The sequence below is a fragment of the Suricata suricatta genome, chromosome X (genome assembly GCF_006229205.1).
Source record: "Suricata suricatta isolate VVHF042 chromosome X, meerkat_22Aug2017_6uvM2_HiC, whole genome shotgun sequence".
Classification (NCBI taxonomy): Eukaryota; Metazoa; Chordata; class Mammalia; order Carnivora; family Herpestidae; genus Suricata; species Suricata suricatta.
This window is the reverse complement of record NC_043717.1, coordinates 96310537-96331678: the sequence shown is the minus strand read 5'-3', so window position 1 is coordinate 96331678 and position 21142 is coordinate 96310537. Positions and strand designations below refer to the sequence as shown.

Here is a 21142-nt window from a genome sequence, read left to right as displayed (position 1 = left end):
AATTCCAATTTCGTAAGGTTACTTTTACTAAGGGAAACATAGATGTGTTTTTATAAAAATAACCATGGCAGTTCAAGGAAATAAAATAAGCAATGCTCTTTTGTGCCACCAAGACACCTCCAAGCTCTTACACATCATTTGAGAAGACAATGGCGATACAAATATTTAGAAATTACAAAATCTATTCTCATTTCAGGGGTCAAATGTTTGGTTCACTGACATTTCTCGTGGCAAGAATCATCACTGATACATTTAATGCACAGAAATACATACTAATAAGTAGTATGGAGGCAGAGTTTTTAAGTAGCTGTCAAAAGCCTGTCGCCACTTCAGATTGGGCTTAAGCTTGTGAACTTTAAACAAGTCATCTGGAAGAGAAAACCAAACAAAATATTACGTTATTCCAGTCCTAAATTCCAAGATCTAAAGCAAGCATCTGTTACGGCATTTCCTAGAAATCTCAGTGTAATGAAAACATTACATTAGATGAACCTTTCTCTGGAGCTTATTGAATTGTCTTTTTTGGTGTTATGGACCAAAATTATGTACAGTATTTTTCTAGAAAATAAAACACATTCCCGAGTTACATATGTCTCTTCCATTTGCAAAGCTACATAAAATATAGTATTAAAGCACTGACTCTGAGCCATGGGAAATATTTGGCTGACCTCTTACATACTGGTAACACGACTGTAGTCATGTTCACCTGAGGGAAAATCTATGGTCACTGGATGATAAATAGAGGCCTTTAAGGGGAAGCTGAGTGGCTCAGGTGGTTAAGGGTCTGACTCTCGGTTGGCTCAGGTCATGATCTCACATGAGTTCAAGTCTTGCATTGGGCTCTGTGCTGACGGCACAACATGGAGCCTGCCCAATTCTCTGTCTCCCTCTCTCTCTGCCACGTCCCTCTCTCAAAATAAATAAATAAATAAATAAATAATAAATAAAGGCTGTGAAGGCAGCAACAACAAAAAATCTGAACTCACAGAGAACAGATTGGTGGCTGCCAGAGGCTGGGTGGGGGAGTAGGGAGCAGACAAAATGGCCGAAAGCGGTCAAATGATACACACTTCCGGTTACAAAATAAAGCAGCCCTGGGGATGTACTTTACAGCATGGTGACTATAGTCGATAATACTGTGCATATTTGAAAGTTGCTAAGCGAGTAGATCTTAAAAGTTGGCATCACAGGAGATATGTGACTCTGTGTGGTGATGCACGCTAACCAGGGTTCCCGGTGTTCTTTTCACGATATATATACAAATATTGAATCATTATGTTGTACACGAGAAACTACTCTAATGTTACATGTCAATTCTAGCTGACTAATAAACAGATAGATAAGTAAACGGTGAATGTTACCCTTTTGGTTGAAAGGTCAAGGTAAGAAGCTTTTACAAAGTATATGAGAACAAAAGCAAAGCCTCTAATTTTCAGGCAAAGATGGCAAACTCCAAATTATGCTTTGGATCCGCCTTAATCAGCTTATACTTTGTGCAGTTCGTTTTCCTCCCTTCTTGATTTCTTTCATTTCCAAACTTTGGATCTGTCAAATGCTAGTTAAGAGCTGGGTTGTGGCACCAGCAAAAGCTAGTAGAGATGTTAGGTCATAGGTGAAAACACTATCCAACTAAATATGTCTCTTGAATACCATGTGCATTAATATCACTAAAGATACTGTCCTTAAGTAAGCAGATGCATCTTTTCACACTAAACTTTGTTTTAATCACCTAAATGCGTTCTATATGCTACAAGAAAATTTTCAAAATATGTCATTATTTCCTTCTGAGGGAAAGAAAAAATATATTTTATATGCTAATTCAAAATTGACATCCCCAGACATCAACGGAGGCCTGCCACACTTCCTATGAATACCAAAGATATTTCAAATTCATCTTCTATTTTGTTTTTTTCAGGTTTCACTGGCTCTTATCCAAAAAAATCCAAATGCTTTACTTCCAAGGACAAAAGCATCCATATGCCATGTGCATAATTTCTCTACCATTAGGGCTATTCTTTGAAATTCTGAATTACTATAGTTAAGAAGTGACTACACATTTTTGTCCTTTTACTGCTATAATAAATTATTCACTCCTGCTGAAACTAATTTAAATGAATTTACAAAGTCATAAAATGTAGGTCTTTTGTTCTTTTGGTGCAGGGTAGAGAGAACAAAGAAAACCAGATCTGAAGAGATTGCTGGTTCATTGTAACATGCAGGTCCTTTAAAGGCCATTCATATCTTGATAGAAAGGAAGAGAGACTGTGGAGTCTCTGTTGGGAATTAAGCAGATTTTTGGAAACTGACAAATTGAAGCACCACAAGACGGGGGAGACATTTAGATATAAATAGATTAGATAATGAAATGAGAGTCAAAAATAGTCTTAAAATTTCTAACAATGCCGATTGCAATGATTCCACCAATTAGACTAATTGAGTCTAATTATTTCTTGCTGGAGTTTTTGAAACGGGGGAGGAAGAGAGACAATGTTCTACAGTCTAGATTAAGGGTACCAGTACGTGACTGATTTCTGTGGCATGAGGCTGCCATTCACACGGGGTCTCCACAATGGCACCGTGGAGATGTCATAAATAATCAGGTAGTCAACATTCGAGGAGACCAGAGTATAGGAGAGTAAAGTGATACCGCTGACACCTCAGAAACTACTGACATTTTTCTCTGCCCTTCCTTTCTCCCCATTTCTGGCTGCAAAAAAAAAAAAAAAAAAAGAGGGGGGAAGATATGGGTTTGAGCTAGAGGCTCAACCACACACACTTAGCAGAGTGAACTTTGAGAGATTGCTTCACATTTCTTTTGTCTTCCTGGTCATAAATAAGTGGTCTTAATATGGGTTTTATTTTTTACACAAGTCCCAGTTCTTAGTTAAAAAAAGAAGTTACTACAAATGCCGTAATTTCTGTAGTTATTGGCCCTCAACAGAAAAACGTATTTCCTTGTTGAGAGATAATCTTGCCCACTGCACTATGCTGGTTACCACCCTAATGACACGATTCCTGTGACAGCTCATTGATCCCATTAAGTCTCGCTTATCCATTTCAGGTTACGTTTTAGTGCTTAAATAATTAAACCTCTATTAACTACTCTTGGGGGCGCCTGGGTGGCTCAGTCAGTTAAGCATCTGGCTTTGGCTCAGGTTATGATCTCACAGTTCATGGGTTTGAGCCCCATATGGAGCTCTGTACTGACAGCTAGCTCAGAGTCTGGAGCCTGCTTCGGATTCTGTGTCTCCCTCTCTCTCTGACCCTCCCCTGCTCACGCTGTCTCTCTCTGTCTCAAAACTAAAAGTAAAAAATTAGAAAAAAAATTAACTACACTTGATGGAAATCTTGAATTAATAAAGAAAAAAAAGGGCAACCTTAAAGGACAGTTATCAAACTATGCAGTCATGCAGTAATGTTCCCAGGCATTAGGAAGTGTAGGTGATTTAACTTGCCTTTTTACTAAATGCCCTGTCCACCAAGTTGCAAAAAGGTCCTATGTCTTTATATCACGTCCTTATTATGGACTAGCAGTGCCTTCAAGAGCTATGAAGATAACAGAGATGTTATTTCATTTAATCCCAACTAAATGCCTTTGGGGTGCTCACTATCATTATCCTCCATTTTACAGATGAAATAGCGAAGGCACAGAGAGGTTATGTATCTTATGCAAGGTCACAAAGCTAGCAAACAGCAGAACCATGACCCATACCAGGGCAGCTGTTCTCTACAGCCCACACTCTTAACACTATGTGGCTAGACAACCCAGAAAGCAAAGCAATGGTGGAAATATTGAGTATCCATTTCAGAACTCCACATGAAACCCAAGTTTGGGATTCGGGGGTACAAGGATTCCAGCCTCAAATGGTGTGAAAAACCCTGTGCTCCTAGGAAGATACAGGTTACAGAAAAGCCTAGAAATTGATTTTTTAATGTTTATTTATTTATTTTGAGAGAGAGAGAAAGCAGAGAAGGGGCAGAGAGAGAGAGAGAAAGAATCTCAAGCAGGTTCCACACTCAGCACAGAGCCCGACTCAGGGCTCGACAACTGTGAGGTCATGACCAGAGCCGAAATCGAGAGTCAGATGCTTCACCAACGGAACCACTTGGATGTCCCTGAAGATGGATGTTTAAAGCCAAAGGGAAGAATGAGAACTGAGACAATGATGGATTGAGCCTCAAATGGATGTGTGGGGTTGGAGAAAGGGATGGTGATGCTCTAGGCAGAGTGGGATTCTCCATATCACAGGTTAAGGAGGACCGGAGACAAATGAGGCCCATGTATCTCTTGTGACAGAAGCGTTTCAGGGAGAAAGAGAACTTGACACTTGGGGAAGAGTGTGATACAGACTAATGAGGGACCAAGAACACAGCGCCAGGAATTGACCTCACAGAGCACTGGGGAGTGGGAGTGTGAAACACGTGGCCAAGGAAGAACTGAATGCTTCCTCTTCACCATTAGGCCATGTCCACATCTGACATCTACCCCTGCAAGACCACCAAAGACCAGGCTTAGAGGGAGGGTCGTCTTGTGAAGAGCAGCACATCTCCATTTCTAATGGGAGACCAGCTACTCTAGTTAGGGGCACTTTCCTATAATACTTGGGCAGACAGGCTCAGTTAAGACCAAAGATGAGATCCTAAAATTCGGCCCATAATAGTTCTACAGAACTTTTCCACTGCCCTGCGGTAATAAGGTCACCCCCTCCGCTGTGGTGTAGACCACAAGCAATTCCTAATTCCGGAGGTATCGTGCTAGTGAGGATCCAGAACTCCCACCCCCCCAGCAATAACAAAGATCCCCCTCTTTTTGAGTGTCAACAGAGGCCAACGGGGACCCTGGACTTCCACCCCCTCCTGGCGCTGAGGAGGCAGCACCCTACAGTGTCTCCCAGGACTGTGACAGGAAGCTAAACCAGAGGCTTAAATAAGATCGAGACTCATAACACAATACTGAAAATGTACAGGATTCTACTGAAAATCACTCATCATACCAAGAACCAGAAAGATCTCAAAACGAATTCAAAACACAATCAAGGGATGCCAATGCTGAAATGACGGACAAGTTAAAAATATCTCCTTACATTTTAAAAAAGAGGCATCATAAAAACTGTTTCGACGAGCAATTATAAACAGGCTTGAAACACATGAGAAAAACCGAAAGCCTCATCAAAGAAACCGAAAGGAAAAAGCAGAAGATGTAAAGAAGAACCAAATGGAAATCTTAGAACTGAAAAATACAATAACCAAATAAAAAGCTTAATGGATGGGCTCAAAAGCAGAATGGAGGCCACAGAGGAAATCATCAGTAAACTGGAAAAGAGAACAGTAGAAATCACCCAATCTGAATAACAGAAAACAGATGACCTACCCCCTACCCCCATGCACCAAAACATGACCGGATACATGATTTGAAAAATTTCCCCCATTCCATAGCTTGCTGATTATGTCCTGTGATGCGCACACGTTTTTAAGTCTGATGTAGCCCCACGTGTTTACTTTTGCTTCTGTTCTCGGTAGTTTTGGTGTCATCTCTCTGTTAGTACTATTTTTTTAAGTTTTTATTTTAATTCCAGTTAGTTAACATACAGTGTTATATTAGTTTCAGGTATACAATATAGTGATTCAACCTTTCCATACATCACCCGGCGGTGCTCACCACAAGTGCCCTCCTTCATCCCCATCACCTATTTCACCCATCCCCTACCCCCTCCCCTCTGTAACCAGCAGTGTGTTCTCTCTGGCAAAGAATCTGTATTTTGCGGAGGCGCCTGGGTGGCTCAGGCAGTTAAGCGTCCGACTTCAGTTCAGGTCATGATCTCTCGGTTCACAGGTTTGAGCCCCACCTTGGACTCTGTGCTGACAGCTCAGAGCCTGGAGACTGCTTCAGATTCTGTGTCTCCCTCTCTCTCTGCCCCTCCCTCACTAGGCATGTTGTCTCTCTCTCAAAAATAAGTAAACATTTATATAAAATAGAAAAATAATACCATTAACAGTCTAAGTGAAGATTATCTCGTCTAACCCTTCACTGTATAGTTGCGAAAACTGAAGTCACAAAGGATGAGATTTTGCCATTTGTGACACGGATGGTATTATGCTCAGTGAAGTAAGTCAGACTGAGAAAGACAAATACCATATGATTTCACTCATACGTGGAATCTAAAAACACAAAACAAGTGAATAAACAAAAAGCAGAATCAGACCTATAAATACAGAGAACAAACCGATGGTTGCCAGAGGGGTAGGGGTGGGGGGGAATGAGCGAAATGGGGGAAGGGGAGAGGTAGGTACCGGCTTCTGGTTTAGCCATGGGACTAAAAGGCACAGCGTAAGGAATGTAGTCAATGGTACTGTCATAGTGATGTACGCAGAGGTGGCGCACACTTGCAGCGAGCAGAACACAATGTACAGACTTATCCAATCACCATGTTGCACGTCTGAAACTAATGTACCATTCTGTGTCAACTACACTCATTTTTTAAAAAGATATTTAAAGAAAATAAGTCACTAGTAAATATTACATTTATTTATGAATGTATACATCATGTAAATAAACCCACAAAATCTAGGTACTTTTTACCGGTACCCTAATTCATCTCAAAGACATAACCTATGTTTTGTAGCAATGACAATCACCTTTTAGAGGATATTTTTAGATTGTACTCAGATTCTTAACCTGCAACAGTAAAAGAATTGCTTTTTCAGTACACTTAGTACAAACAGAATTGACAGCACTAAAAACCTGATGCTTATAAGGACCAGATTAAAACTTAAAGGCTGAAACGTTTTGCAAAAGCCCCATCAAATAAAAGTGTTCGCAATTCACAACTAGAAGGATACCACGTGGTACTACTGGACTCCAAACAGATGCGGCTCTTTCAATGAGAAAAAAATCTCTACACACATTTTCAGTGATGTCGCAGTAACGGCTTCTGGAGTTGTTCCTTGTAGACTTGGACCAGGGAAACCACGGCTTCTATAACTACAGTGATTACAGACTTTACCTTTGTACCTATTCCTTAACTTGCCTGAAACAGATGCTTCTGGAGCATTTACTATTCATTTCTGGAGGAGTCAGAGGGAGCCAATACCCACCCATAAGCCCTACTTTCTGGAGAGGTCCTTGGAGCATTAACTCCAAATTAGTCTAAGAAAAGGCCAAGTGCATTTTAAACCGGAAGCACCGAGGGGGGTGGGCAACGGCAGCATTGGAGCTCACAGCCTAAAGAGTAGCACAAATCACTCATGCCAGAGGCTAAGCGTCCCTTCTGTCTGACGTGAAAAAGAACAGTAGCAAGATATTGAACAAAACAGAATACGGTGTGTAAATGTTATCCCTCCAAACCAGTGTTTAAACTTTTCTATATCCTGATATTACTCTTGGACTACATTTAAAATGCTTAGCCCATTATCCTATTTTTCATTTCTGTTGTATTTTAAAGATGATAGCATCCAACTCCGGCTCAGGTCATGATCTCATGGTTTGTGAGTTCAAGCCCCATGTCGGGCTCTGTGCTGACAGCTCAGAGCCTGCAGCCTGCTTCAGATTCTGTGTCTCCCTCTCTCCCTGCTGCTCCCCTTCTCATGCTCTATCTCTCTCTGTCTCTCAAAAATAAATAAACGTTAAAAAAATTAAAAAACATCATTCTGGCACTCATGGGAAACTTCAGATAAATAAACTGTGTTTTGAAATATAACATGAATCCAGGAAATCGCACAAATCCTAAGTATATGGTTTGATGAATCTTTACAAATTGAACTCATCTGTATCATCAGCACACCAATTAAGAAACACAACACTGGGGCACCTGGGTGGTTCAGTCGGTTAAGTGTTCCACTTTGGATCAAGTCATGATCTCACGGTTCATGGGTTCAAGCCCCAAATTGTGCTCTGTGCTGACAGCTCAGAGCCTGGAGCCTGGAGCCTGCTTCCGATTCTGTGTCTCCCTCCCTCTGCCCCTCTCCTTCTGTCAAAAATACAACAGAACATTTAAAAAAGAGTTTAAGGAAGATAAAGTGGCACACACTTTACTTACCTAAAAGAGGGAGTAAAACTGGGTAGTTGTACGGCATCACAAACAGGTTTACACACGTTAAAGTCGTACTGGCTTTTAAATAACCAAATGGATAACCAAGTTCATTGTATTTTGCACTGCTAGTAACAAACACCTAAAAACATGAAGTCATATAGTTATGACAAGAAGGATTTTACATGAAGCCAAACTCCCAGCAACATTCCAGAATAACATCTAAGGCACAGCTAATTTATGGAATTTAAAAATGGCAATAGTGCTTTTAGACTATGGTTATGCCCAAATATGTCACATTAAATCAGATTGCAAGTCCTGTGTACATTATATTAAGAAATGAGGGGTGCCTGGGTGGCTCCGTTGGTTGAGCATTCAACTCCTGGTTTCAGCTCAGGTCCTGATCCCACAGTTGTGGGACTGAGCCCCACATCAGGCTCTGCACTGAGCATGGAGCTCGCTTGGGACTCTCTCTCTCTCTCTCTCTCTCTCTCTCTCTCTCTTTCCTTCTCTCTCTCTCTCTCTCCCTCCCTCCCTCCCTCCTTCCATCTCTCTCTTTCCCTCTGCCCCTCTCCCCTGCTTGGGCACTCTTTCTCTGTCTCTCAAATAAAAAAATAAAATAAAATAAAATAAAATAAAATAAAAATATTTAAAGAAAAAGAAATGACACCGTACTGTGCGATAAGCATTCAGAGAGCACAATACCCAAATATTTACTTGGTTAGCACAATGGCCAACAAGGGTAAAATAGTGCTAAGTGATAATCAGCCATTAAAACAAACTGACTACAAAAAGAACAAGTGGTGACTGGAGTGGAGGCGTTAGAAAAATAGAATATGGCCCCATGCCTAAAGCATGCACTTATGAAAGCAAAGTCCATATAAAGTAGTATGCTAACACTCCTCACGTGTACGATTATTAGTCGTGCTGTACTTCCTTTTGGTACCCCCTTTCCCCTATCCATTTATTCATTTTTCATCCAATAAATATTTTTTTAATGTTTACTTATTTTTGAGAGACACAGAGAGAGAGAGAGAAAGAGACAGACAGACAGAGCGTGAGTGAAGGAGGGGCAGAGAGCAAGGGAGACACAGAATCCAAAGCAGGCTCCACGCTCTGAGCTGTCAGCACAGAGCCCAATGCAGGGCTTGAACCCATGAACCTTGAGATCGTGACATGAGTTGAAGTCAGCTGCTTAACCGACTGAGCCACCCAGGCGTCCCTCTACTTCTTTTAACACCACTTTCCAATGAAAGGAACCAGGTGCCCCTCATCCAATAAATGTTAATCAAGTAGCCTATTATAACCCGGGCAGCAAGGAGATGCTTGGGTTCAATCTGGAAGGCATTTTCTCTTACAAATTATGCTGGTAGAGCAAACATTCACTAAAAATCAAAACATTAATCTTTATTCCATGTGACTCCGTCTTCTTCCTTATTGATATTCCTGATTCGCTGTGTATTACATTGTCAGGTCCCATACAGTCGCTGCGCTGTGCTAAAGTCCTCTGGCTGCCACGCTTTCTCAGGGATCCATGTTTACTCTTTGGCCCAAATCAGGGCACCAGCATATATTTTTAGGGACCTATACCTTTGTCTTTTCCAAAGTCCTTCAGCAGGATCATTTAAGACAGAAGTTGGGACGCCTGAGTGGCTCAGTCGGTTAAACGTCCGACTTCGGCTCAGGTCATGATCTTGCAGTTTGTGAGTTCAAGCCCCACGTCGGGCACTGTGCAGACAGCTAGCTCAAAGCCTGGAGCCTGCTTCAGATTCTGTGTCTCCCTTTCTCTTCCCCTCTCCTGTTCACACTGTCTCTCTGTCTCTCTCTCTCAAAAATAGACAGAAAAAAAAAAGACAGAAGTCAACACCTGATGGCAAACAGAATTCGTTTACCTTGCTAATTGCTGGTCCCAGAAATATCATCTACCAGTTGGCTAAATTCTTGCTATATTTAGTCATAGCTAAGAATAAATCTTTCCTATGCCATTTATGACCCCGCAAAACAATGAACTCAGGCTATAAAATGGGACTCATCTAGATTTCGTGTCATAATTTGAACCTTAATAGAGACAATAGATTTCCCCCTATTTCCTAAGTGTGTATAACAAAAGAAGAAAAATCATCGTAAAGGATCAAAAGCATTACACACACTGTCAAGGGTCAGACCTATGACCCCTATGATGGGAGAAACATTGTTTTGTTTCTCTCTGTCCCTTTTTCTTTTTCTTCCCTCCTTCCTTTCCTTCCTCCCTCCCTTCCTTCTCATAAGCCCTTTGAGTGTTTCCAAAGTCCTTATCACCTGCAGATTCATAAAACTTGGAGGTTCAAAGGGATCTTAAGAGACTGTCTAGAGAAAGTAGACACATAATTGGTCCCAGACCACATAACTGGTGGCAGAGTTAAGGGTTCGAATCCAGTCTCCATTATGACTTAGCCAAATCTCCTGGCTCCTGGCTCATCTTATTCTTTTTCATCCCCATTAATTCACTGCATTAAAACTACTCTAAATCAAAAGACAAGTACCATATGTTTTCACCCATATGTGGAACTGGAGAAACTTAGCAGAGGATGATAGGGGAGGGGAAGGCGAAAAAATAGTTAAGGAGAGGGAGGGAGGCAAACCATAAGAGGCTCTTAAATACTGAGAAAAAAATTAAGGGTTGAAGGGGGTAAAGGAGAGGGGAAAATGGGTGATGGGCATGGAGGAGGGCACTTGTTGGGATGAGCACTGGGTGTTATATGGAAACCAATTTGACAATAAGCTATAATTTAAAAAATTAAAAAATAAAACTACTCTAAATCAAAGTAACATAAAGTACAGGAGATAGGCATGTGGCATATTTGAGGGGTGCTGCTGGAAGCCAAGGCAGGATTTCTTAAGTTTCTTTGGAAAAGATTTATAAGAAATGTGCCACTTGGAAAAGTGGGCTGGGGCGCCTGGGTGGCTCAGTCGGTTAAGCATCTGACTTTGGCTTGGGTCATGATTTTGCAGTTCATGGGTTCGAGCCCTGCATCGGACTCTGTGCTGACAGCTCAGAGCCCAGAGCCTGCTTTGGATTCTGTGTCTCTCTGTCCCTTCCCTGCTCATGCTCTGTCTATCTCTCTCAAAAATAAATAAACATTAAAAAAAAACTTTAAGGGCTTATGTTAGGGGAAAAGTATAATTTGTATTTACTTTTACTGTAAAATTTTTGTCAACCCATTAAGTCAAACCTCTTATCTTGATTCTAACATTCTACTATCCATATCTCTACATTTCTAGCACATTTCTGTGAACTGAATGTAAACATACATTCAGTATGTTTAACTGAAATATAAACATTCATTCAGAAAAGTGTGTGAATCATAAGTATACAGCTCGATGCAGGCGCCTGGGTGGCTCAGTCGATTAAGCATCTGACTTCGGCTCAGGTCATGACCTCACAGTTTGTGAGTTTGAGCCCCGCATCGGGCTCTGTGCTGACAGCTCAGACCCTGGAGCCTGCTTGAGATACTGTGTCTCCCTCTCTCTCTGCCCCTTCCCCACTTGTGCTCTCTCTCTCTCTCTCTCTGTCTCTCAAATATAAATAAAAATACATGAAAAAATAAGTATACAGCTCAATGAATATTCATGAAGTGATGACACACGTGAATCAGCACCTAAGTCAAAAAACATAACGCCTGGAAACCCCGTCATGTCCTTTGCTGGTCACAACTGCACCCCCAAGAGAAACCACTATTCTGACTCCTGACAGAATAAGCCAGCTTTACCTCTTTTTGAACATAGATAAAATAGAATCATATGATATGGGATCTTTTATGTCTGGCTTGTTTCGCTCAATATTATATTTATGAGATTGTTCTGTTTCTTGCACTTTTACATTCTTGCTTTAAGCTTGTTCCTTTTTTTCTATCCAACTTTGGCATCTTTGGAGAATTTAAGTAGCTTCAAGACAACTAGTAGCAATAATCACACATCTTAGGATGAAACAGATGGCAGTCTAAAAGTGTTTCTTGCGTAAATAGAACCTAACAATTACTGATTGCTATAGGGTTGCTGTAGTTTAGAAATAGAACAAACATACTTCCAGCGTAGGGCTTCCTCATTTTGTCCAAATAAAAAGGCTATGACTACCATGACTGGATTTTTACAAACTAATATCCAAAGGTGAGTCTATTAATAAGTCAGCAAGCCCTTCTGGCTGGAGTATAACACTTGGAAGAGCCAGTATATGTGCATTTGCCTCATCCAAGTAAAATCCGCATTACACACACCAGTGTGCTTGGTACAGGAAGAGAAGTTTCGTTACATTACACTGATACAAAAAGTAGTTTCAGGGCTTATGGGTTTTTTTGTGTCAAAAATATTTTGTACACCTGAAACTAATATTACACTGTAGGTTAACTAGCTGGAATTTAGAGAAAAACTTAAAAAAAAAAAAAGATCTTGTGGGGCGCCCTTGTGGCTCAGTTGGTTAAGTGTCCGGCTTTAGCTCAGGTCATAATCTTGGCAGTTTGTGGGTTCGAGCCCCTCTTCAGGCTCTGTGCTGACAGCTCAGAGCCTGGAGCCTGTATTCAGGTTCTGGGTCTCCCTCTCTTTCTCTCTCTGTCCCTCCCCCGCTCATGCTCTGTCTCTCTCAAAAATGAATAAATGTTAAAAAAATTTGATCTTGTACTTCCAATCTGTCAGGTTCACACTAAGGTTCGGCAGAAGAAGCTATGGCTAAATAGAATTACATCCTTTAGGTTAGGGATTCTTAACCTGGGGTCCCTAAGTAGGCTTTGGGGGGGCTCCCAAATCCTCAAATACACACGTCATTAAATGGCAATGTCAGGAGTCTAATGATTCATATCGCACTGAGATTATTTGCTTGGCCCAGTCGCTTATTTGACAGCATTTGTTAGAACAGTTATTAACAGACTCAGTCTAATTATTCCTAGACTAACTTTTGCCCCTTCTCAAAACAATTCCCAGATGGCAGAGTGGTCACAGACATTTGGCCAACAGGTAAGGGCAAGTACCTGCCAGCAGGTATGGGGAGACTTTCGTTCCAGGATGTACTGAGTTAAGGGTGAAGGTTCAAGTTCATATTTGTCAAAAGGAAGTTTGTCTATTACCATTGGCTCACAATCTACACAGGAGAACCTCACAACAGGATGAGATGTTCGTGGAGGCTAAAAAACAAGAGAGGAAAAAATACAGTCCGTTATCAAGTGAGCTTACATTTCTGACAAACCTACAACCCCTTTCATGTTTTGATAAACCATTGGTGAGATATACACCAGTGCTTTGAAAAAGAGGGCATCACCGACGGCTTCCATCCGGGAAGGGCACACAGATTCTTCATTTCTACCATGTACTTGGCATTGGGAGGAGGAAAGGTAAATTCTAACACTCATAAGTACCGTTTTAGTGAAGTGAAAACTACAACTGCTTTGAATATGGTTAGGAAGTCACTAGGGATCCACAGGTTGAACCCCAATTTTCAGATCTACTGTTGTAACTTCCAAGCATGACCCCGCGCCTTGCTCCTTTGTACCACAAGGCGATGGGCAGTCCAGATGCGGCTGGCAAAGAAGAAATCCATGAAGATTTCTAATGAGATGTTGACAGAGCTAGAGCCACTAACGAGCAAGATGAAAAACCATAAAGGCATGGAAAGGGCAAGGCAGGTGCTCAAAATGAGCCAGTCACAACACCCGGGCCTAGTGGAGATTTTATTTTCAAGTTCAATTTTTATAGTGCTTCTCACACCCACACACTTGCCTTGAACAGCTAGATCTGGGTGTGCTTTGGGCTGGGCTGCAAAGGCCTACGGGCCTGGGGTAGCAGAGCAGGTCGGTGGGACTGCCGTTTTGTTAACAGATGTAGCTTGTAGGGACAGAGAGCACCCGGGAGAGAACATGGCGGCGGCAAGAGAAATCCGAAGAGATGAGGAGATAGGACGAGTTCCCGGGGACAAGGGCAAGATGTGGCTGCACCTGCTCTTGCCGAGAGCTCCCTAAGCCTAATAGGAATATGACAAACCATCTCTGTTTCCCCTCTAAAGGGGAAAAACATGCTCCTTTGCCTTTATGATGTACACACCTACAAGATGCGTTGGGAGTCGGAAAAAACCAGCCATCGGATGTGCTTTCAGAACCGGAGGGATGGCAGGTAACATGGGTGATGTGTGAGTGAGCTGGAGTTCCGTTTATTCCCGTTTCTCCTGATTTTCATTTCAATGAAACTTGATAAATAGTTCTGGCTTATTACATTGAAACCGATTTTTAAAAAAGCCATAAAGACACAAGTGAAGCCCTGTCGCTGGCAGTAATGAAGTTCATTCGTAACTAAAACATTCACTCTCGGGTTTGGAGCTGAGAGAGCATCTGGGCACGGAGATTTGACCAGTGTGTCCCCTTGGAGCCCCGAGGGAAGGTGGAGGAGATGTACCCTCACTCACAGCAGGGATGGAAGTTGCTCTTCAGTCCTATAGTCTCATGGCCTCTCCTGGAAAAAGGACGCTAAAAAGAGTAATCCAGGAGAAAGTGCGGTCCATGTCAGAAGTTTCTAAAACTTACACAGAATATAGAGGGGCTGAACCAGTCCGGTGCTAAACTGAAGGCTCGGTGATTGCTTTGTGCCCCTCTCCTCCGCCCCAGAAGGAGGATTACTCTGGCCTTTATCCACAGTTGCGGGGGGGGGGGGGCGGTGAGAAGGAAGAGTGGGTTTCACGTGCTTCCCCGAGTTAGCAGATACCTGTCTCCCACAAAAGGCCAATTCATCTGGTAACAAATAGGAGTAAGTACCATATCAAACCGTCCTCTCCCAAATGCAGTGAACAGAAAGAAAAGTCCTCAGTTCAAGATCACTTAAAAAATACTGCTTAATTACGGGCACTTGGGTGGCTCAGTTGGGTAAGCGTCTGACTCTTGATTTGGGCTCAGGTCATAATCTCAAGGTGGTGAGATCGAGCCCACCATGTGCTGGGCATGGAGCCTGCTTGAGCGTCTCCCTCTCTTTCTGCCCTCCCCATATGTATATGTTGCTTAATTATCCATCATTGAAAGGTACATTGCCAAGGAACACGAGTCCACTGATTACAAAAAGATGAAAAGCAGGTCCACAAAGTTCCACTAGGTGTCTAATGACTCCCTAGCAGGACGTAGAAGAGCTTCTGTTTGGAATATGTTTCTAGAACCTATACAAGGTGCAAGCTAAATTTTAATTTCCTGAGGATGTACATGAAATGCTAGCACTTTCTAGACATTGTGTTGCCCATGTAAATAAGTCAGCTACTCTGAAATAAAAACCAAGCCACAAAGTGCAACACCATCAAAAATAACCATGCCCTAACATCCAAAGTGGGCAGTTTAGCGGCAGAGGCAACTGACAGAAAGAATTCCAGAATAGCACAAAAGTCCTCTTCTGCTTTTTGGTACAAGCTTAGACTGCCAGCAAGAGACAGAAGGCACAGTTTAAAACCCTCAAAGCTTTTTTACAAGAGTCACTGTAATCGGCAAATTGAAAATCCAAATGATGTTTACCATCTTGTTTTATGATACTTACTAGGGAGGGTAAATTCTGATCTGGCCAGAAAGACTCTGGAATTGGCCAGTGTCCAACAGGAACACCAGTTTTAGAGTTAGGTCGTACATAAATGAGCTTATGACAACTATGCCATGAATTGCTTGGCCTGGATGGATCCAGAACTCCATCTAAAAGTTAAACACAGACAGGCACTAAGGCATACACTTCTTTTTCTAGATGCTGATCTCCTTGTACAAAATTTTCAGCTAAAACCAAAGCACAAAACAAACCAAAACAGTAAGTCATGGAAAATGGAAGAAAATAAAAGACTCTACCAGGATTTCTGGATGTTCTCTCTAACAATATTTTTCATCGAGTCCATCCCTCTAATCCAACACCCCGACCCAACCCTTAACTATGCCCCAAATAGGGAGCTGTATCGGAAACAATTATAAAATTAATTTTCAATTTGCTGAGATTTGGACACTTACATTTAACACCGCACACCAACTAGAGGTATTTTTCCAAATCAGGCAAATGAAATTGCTCATCCCTTGGTATAGTTTTTACATTTGTGGAATCTGACAAAACAGGTCATAAATTCCTTTTACATTTTCTTTCTATTCCCAATTAGGTGACAAAAAGTATTGTTGATGAAACACACCCAATGACCACAAACGCAAAATAAAAACAATACAAATTTACTCCAAGATAGAAGGAATGTAGGGACGCCTGGGTGGCTCAGTCGGTTGAGCGTACGATTTCGACTCAGGTCATAATCTCTCAGTCTATGAGTTTGAGCCCCACATCGGGCTCTGTGCTGACAGCTCAGAGCCTGGAGCCTCTGTCTCTGCCCCTCTCCCACTCACACTCTGTCTCTCAAAAATGAATGTTAAAAAATTTATAAAAAAAAATGGAAGGACTGTTGACAGTAAAATCTATGTGGACAGTTGGGGGAGAGAATGCAAAGCAGGTGCATCAAGGTTATTATGGACTGTAGTTTCCCCATCCACCATTATAATGCCATGGAAACTGGGCATTGTATAATGCTAAAGGATGTATCCTGAATGTGCTTTAATTACTTAAACAAACATATTTCATTTGTCTCTCAAAACAGGGCAAGACAGAGTTTTATAACTTTTATGCAATGATTCACAGTAGTCTGTATTATATTTGTAAAAGCTACATTTTAATGATTTGAATCTCATCTTTCTTAATTTAATGTTTTATTTTTGAGAAAGAGAGACAGAGAGAGAGAATATGAGCAAAGGAGGGGTAGAGAGTGAGAAAGACACAGAATCCGAAGCAGGCTTCAGGCTCCGAGCTGTCAGCACAGACCTCAACATGGGGCTAGAACCCACGAACCACGAGGTCATAATCTAAGCTGAAGTTGGATGCTTAACCAACAGAGCTACCCAGGCGCCCCTCATATTTCTTAAATCACAGTTCATTTGATCTACTTATTCAAATATTACTTTAAACAAGTAATTACGTTAGACCAGGTCTACAGATCTCTAGGGAATACATGTAATGGCTTCAGGGGACCAAGACCCTCCCCCTGAAGTTGAGCTCAAAATTCTGAGGATGTACAGTTTTCTCAGGAAAGAGTTCTTAGGTATCACCAGAATCTCAAAGGTTAAGAAGCCTGGACAAAGGAGGTGCGCCTGGGTGGCTCACTCAGTTAAGTGTCCAACTTCGGCTCAGGTCATGATCTCACAGTTCTTGGGATCAAGCCCTGCATCGGGCTTTATGCTGACAGCTGACAGCCTGCTTCCAATTCTGTGTCTCCCATTCTCTCTGTTCCTACCCCGCTTACACTCTGTCTCTCTCTCTCTCTCTCTCTCTCTCTCTCAAAAATTAAAAAAAAATTAATATAAAGATTTAAAAATTAAAAAAGAACCCTAGACGAAGGAGAAATGGAGCTAAAAAGAAAAATCTGAGCTTTTTACATGACACCAAATTCATTAGGCTTCTGGCAAGAACATCCCCAGTTCACATTAAGGTAATGAACACAAAAGTATGCATGAAGCAGTCAATTATTAGCAATATATATCCTGCCCTCCCTTTACAATTAAGTTAATGAATTTAAAATAAGCTGCGAGGCCTCCGTCTTCTGTGGTGGGTGTCCTCAAACTGGAACCCAAGGAACTCCAGAATTAAAATGGCTTATGTATGGCTCATGTCTGTTTTTCTAGGGAGAGAGGTCTCTATTTTTCCAACAGCTTCTTAAGCTTCCGACAGAAACGTATGTCTTTCTGAGCAGCCATCACTGATGGTGGCCACACAATTCAAATGTGTGGATCAGGAGCGCCTTGCTCAGTCAGTCGATAGAGCATGCAATTCTATGTCTCAGGGTTGTGAGTTCAAGCCCCACACTGGGCACGGAGCCTAGTTAAAAAAATAATAAAATGTGTGAATCAGATCAGACCAGCGCCGTAGTAATGGTGTGTGTGAGCGCTCAGGAGCGAGGAGAAGCGGCTGCCATGCACAGAGCTCTGAGCCTTGCGGCACCGGGAGGATTTGAGGGAGAAGACCCCTCTCCTCTACAAATGGACCTCTGCTCTCATCCACTGCCGTCATCTGTTTTGAGATGTTGAACATTCTATAAGATGTCTTTTGAAAAGGTTCAGCAGTTAAAAAGTGGCCAGGAAAATACTGGTGTAGGATCGTATAGGGTATCAGCAGTTTCTGGATAAACATTTGCAATCTCTTGCTGACATAAGGTAACAAACTCAGATTTCATATAGAGAGCTTGGCACATTTGGCACTCACAAGACCCAAACCAGATTACTGGTTAAGTGGTACTTCTCAGTGACTCTGCAGATACTTCATGCATAGAGAGGTGAATAATGCAGGCTGTCCTAAGACTGGGACCAGGGAATATGAAATCAGTAGGGAAAGGAAGAATTTTCTTTTTTTTTAACATTTATTTTTTAATGTTTATTTATTTTTTTGAGAGAGAGACAGTGAGAGCCAGGGAGGGGCAGAGAGAGAGACAGAGACGGAGACACAGAATCTGAAACAGGTTCCAGACTCTAGGAGAACTGTCAGCACACAGCCCGATGCAGGGCTTGAACTCATGAACCAAGAGATCATGACCTGAGCCGAAGTCATACGCTTAACCGACTGAGCCACCCAGGTGCCTCAACATTTATTTATTTTTTTGAGAGATGGAGAGAGACAGAGCATGAGAGGGGGAGGGGCAGAGAGAGAGGGAGACACAGAATCCGAAGCAGACTCCAGGCTCTCAGTTGTCAGCACAGAGCCCGACGTAGGGCTCGAACTCAGAACTGCGAGATCACGGCCTGAGCCGAAGTCAGATGCTCAACTCATTGAACCACCCAGGTGCCCCACAAGCGAGAATTTTCTTAAGAAGGGTTGCCACTGAATTCAAGTTGTTAGCATCTGACCACCTAGCATGTGAATGCATGGCCGTTGTTTAGACAGATGTTTGCAAGCACATGAACGTGTGTGGATTGCACAGACTGTGTCTATTACCAGTTTATGGTCCTCCCAATCTCAGAACAGTCTTCAGGGCAAAAAAAAAAAAAAAAAAAAGTCGTGTCCTGTACCTTCTCCAACAGGAAGTGGATCTGGTCCTGTTTTTTCAAAGTTAATAACGACACCACTCTGAATTTTCTGAACTAGAGATTCTAAACACTGATTCAACATTCTTTGTGTTCTAACACAGTAGGAGCGACCTATCCAAGAAGGAAAAACAAACACTGTCAATTTGAACAAATAAAATACCACTTAACAATACAAGCATTTATAATCCTAAGGTATATCTTGAACCAGTCATAACTATGTGGGCAGCAAACATCACACTGATGATGAGCTTAGGCAGTAGAACTAAAAGATTCTGAAGGAAAACAAGGCAAGACAGGGTATGGCATTTAAGAAAAACCATATTCTTCCTTTAGAAATATGAAATAGAGCCAATACCTCCCGTGACTTCACACATCTGTGTGATGGCAGACTCGTCAGTTGGTACACTCCCTAGAGGCTCTGTTTCCATAGAAGTCAATCCAGGCAAACGCAACACCAGGGCAAATAACCTTTGATCCCAACGAAAAGGTTCTTTGGTTAGTTCACTTCCAGGCAGAGGAGAATTCAAAGGAAGATGAAGCTGATAAGGCAAAAGTTGAAAAGTTGCATCATAACAACCCATACAAAAATGAAGAGGGCGTCAAAAGGATCATTTGTCTTTCATGTACTCGATAATCGTTCAAGGATTGTGAAGACGGAAGGTTTGATCAAACGTATTCTTAACTGGAAACGTATGCCTCCCACAGAAAGAGCTGCATGTTCTCTGCCATTTAAACAAAATTTACAAAAAAAGAAAGAAAGAAAGAAAGAAATCTCACCTCTTCTTGAACACCAGCAGTACTTGTTAACTTGTTTCCATCTGTGATGGTAATTAAAATAGATGGTTCTAAAAAAAATGGATTTCTCCCCTAAAATACATTTAAAAAGTATTAGAGCCATGTAAAGTAATCAAATTGTATTTCAACTTTTACATTTGCCTTGCCAGTGATCTCTCAAGTGTGTGATAAAATTTGCCTGGATAAACAAGAAGGAAAAGATTAGGGACTGAAACGGGTGGGAAATCCAAATAACAATCCCTGCAGAGGCAACACTCAGAAAGGAGTGAGGGATTCTTTGAATTCGGGGACTCCCCAAACTCTCACTCCAAATACTCCTCTCCCTCTGCAGTCTACGTGATCATAAAAGAGATTGAAAAGATTATAATGGCAGCAGCATCCACACCAGTGAATCCGTTCACCTGAGTCAAAATCCTGGCATGGGTCAGGGGACATCAGTGACTCAAGCTTCGCAATCTGGATTCTACTCTGGTTACTGCGAGCAGAGTTTCTAGGGCAGGAAAGGACAACAGTAGCAGCAGATGCTCTTTTGCCTTCCTCTTATTCTAGAGCTTTTTCATTGAATTGGGAGAGACGAGGGAGTTAAGGACACAATTTTCGCTACACATTTTATGATTGAGCCACATACGAAAACCCCCAAAAGAGAGGTATTTTTTAAAGTATGTATTTAAAAGATATGGACTTCCTTTTGGGCAGTTGTGAAAAGTGGCAGCAACCTTGGTAACCACGCCCAGTTTTAAATTCTTACCCCAAGTCACCAAAATAAATTAGCTGTACTCACTCAAAGGTTTTTTTTACCTGTCCATAATTGTCTATTCCAGATATTAATCTATTGAGATTTAACAAATCAAATGAGGATCTTAGAGCCTGACCAAGTGTAGTCAGTCCAGAAGCCTGAAGATTTTTTAGTTCACTCATGAATGTGGCGTGATTTTCCTTCCAACCAACCTGAAAACCAAACATTTACAAAGAAATTCCCAATTATACACTGAACAATATATAAAGTGCAAACAATCACTACACAGCAAGTATCACACCTCTAACAGATTTATAGTTCCCTTGATCTAATTCTAGTCGAGATCTTAATCTAGTCTGATCAAGTGGAGTGAAGGCAAGCAATCAGTTCCAAAAAGATCTGTCGGCGTTAATGACCAAGAATAAAGATGCAAACAACGCATTCGTCCATTCGAGAGGTCTAATCTTCTACTCAGGTCCAATCAAACCTACCTGAACACCTCA

The 21142-nt window shown here is 41.7% G+C and overlaps 1 protein-coding gene across 10 annotated transcripts in view; it reads right to left on the bottom strand.

The window, feature by feature from the left end:
• LOC115283931 (integrator complex subunit 6-like) overlaps positions 1-21142 on the bottom strand; it is a 52596-nt gene that overhangs the window by 13080 nt on the left and 18374 nt on the right. For 5 of the 10 annotated variants that reach the window (XM_029930423.1, XM_029930426.1, XM_029930424.1 and 2 more), the window contains exons 3-10: positions 20702-20851; positions 19886-19975; positions 19464-19647; positions 19091-19219; positions 15558-15706; positions 13028-13180; positions 8037-8169; positions 274-368 (exon numbers count right to left, since the gene is read on the bottom strand). In XM_029930423.1, coding sequence (XP_029786283.1) covers positions 274-368; positions 8037-8169; positions 13028-13180; positions 15558-15706; positions 19091-19219; positions 19464-19647; positions 19886-19975; positions 20702-20851 — 1083 coding nt within the window. Of the gene's footprint in view, positions 1-273; positions 369-8036; positions 8170-13027; positions 13181-15557; positions 15707-19090; positions 19220-19463; positions 19648-19885; positions 19976-20701; positions 20852-21142 lie in introns of those variants that run through there. The other 5 variants (XM_029930425.1, XM_029930431.1, XM_029930430.1 and 2 more) reach the window with 5 other exon arrangements.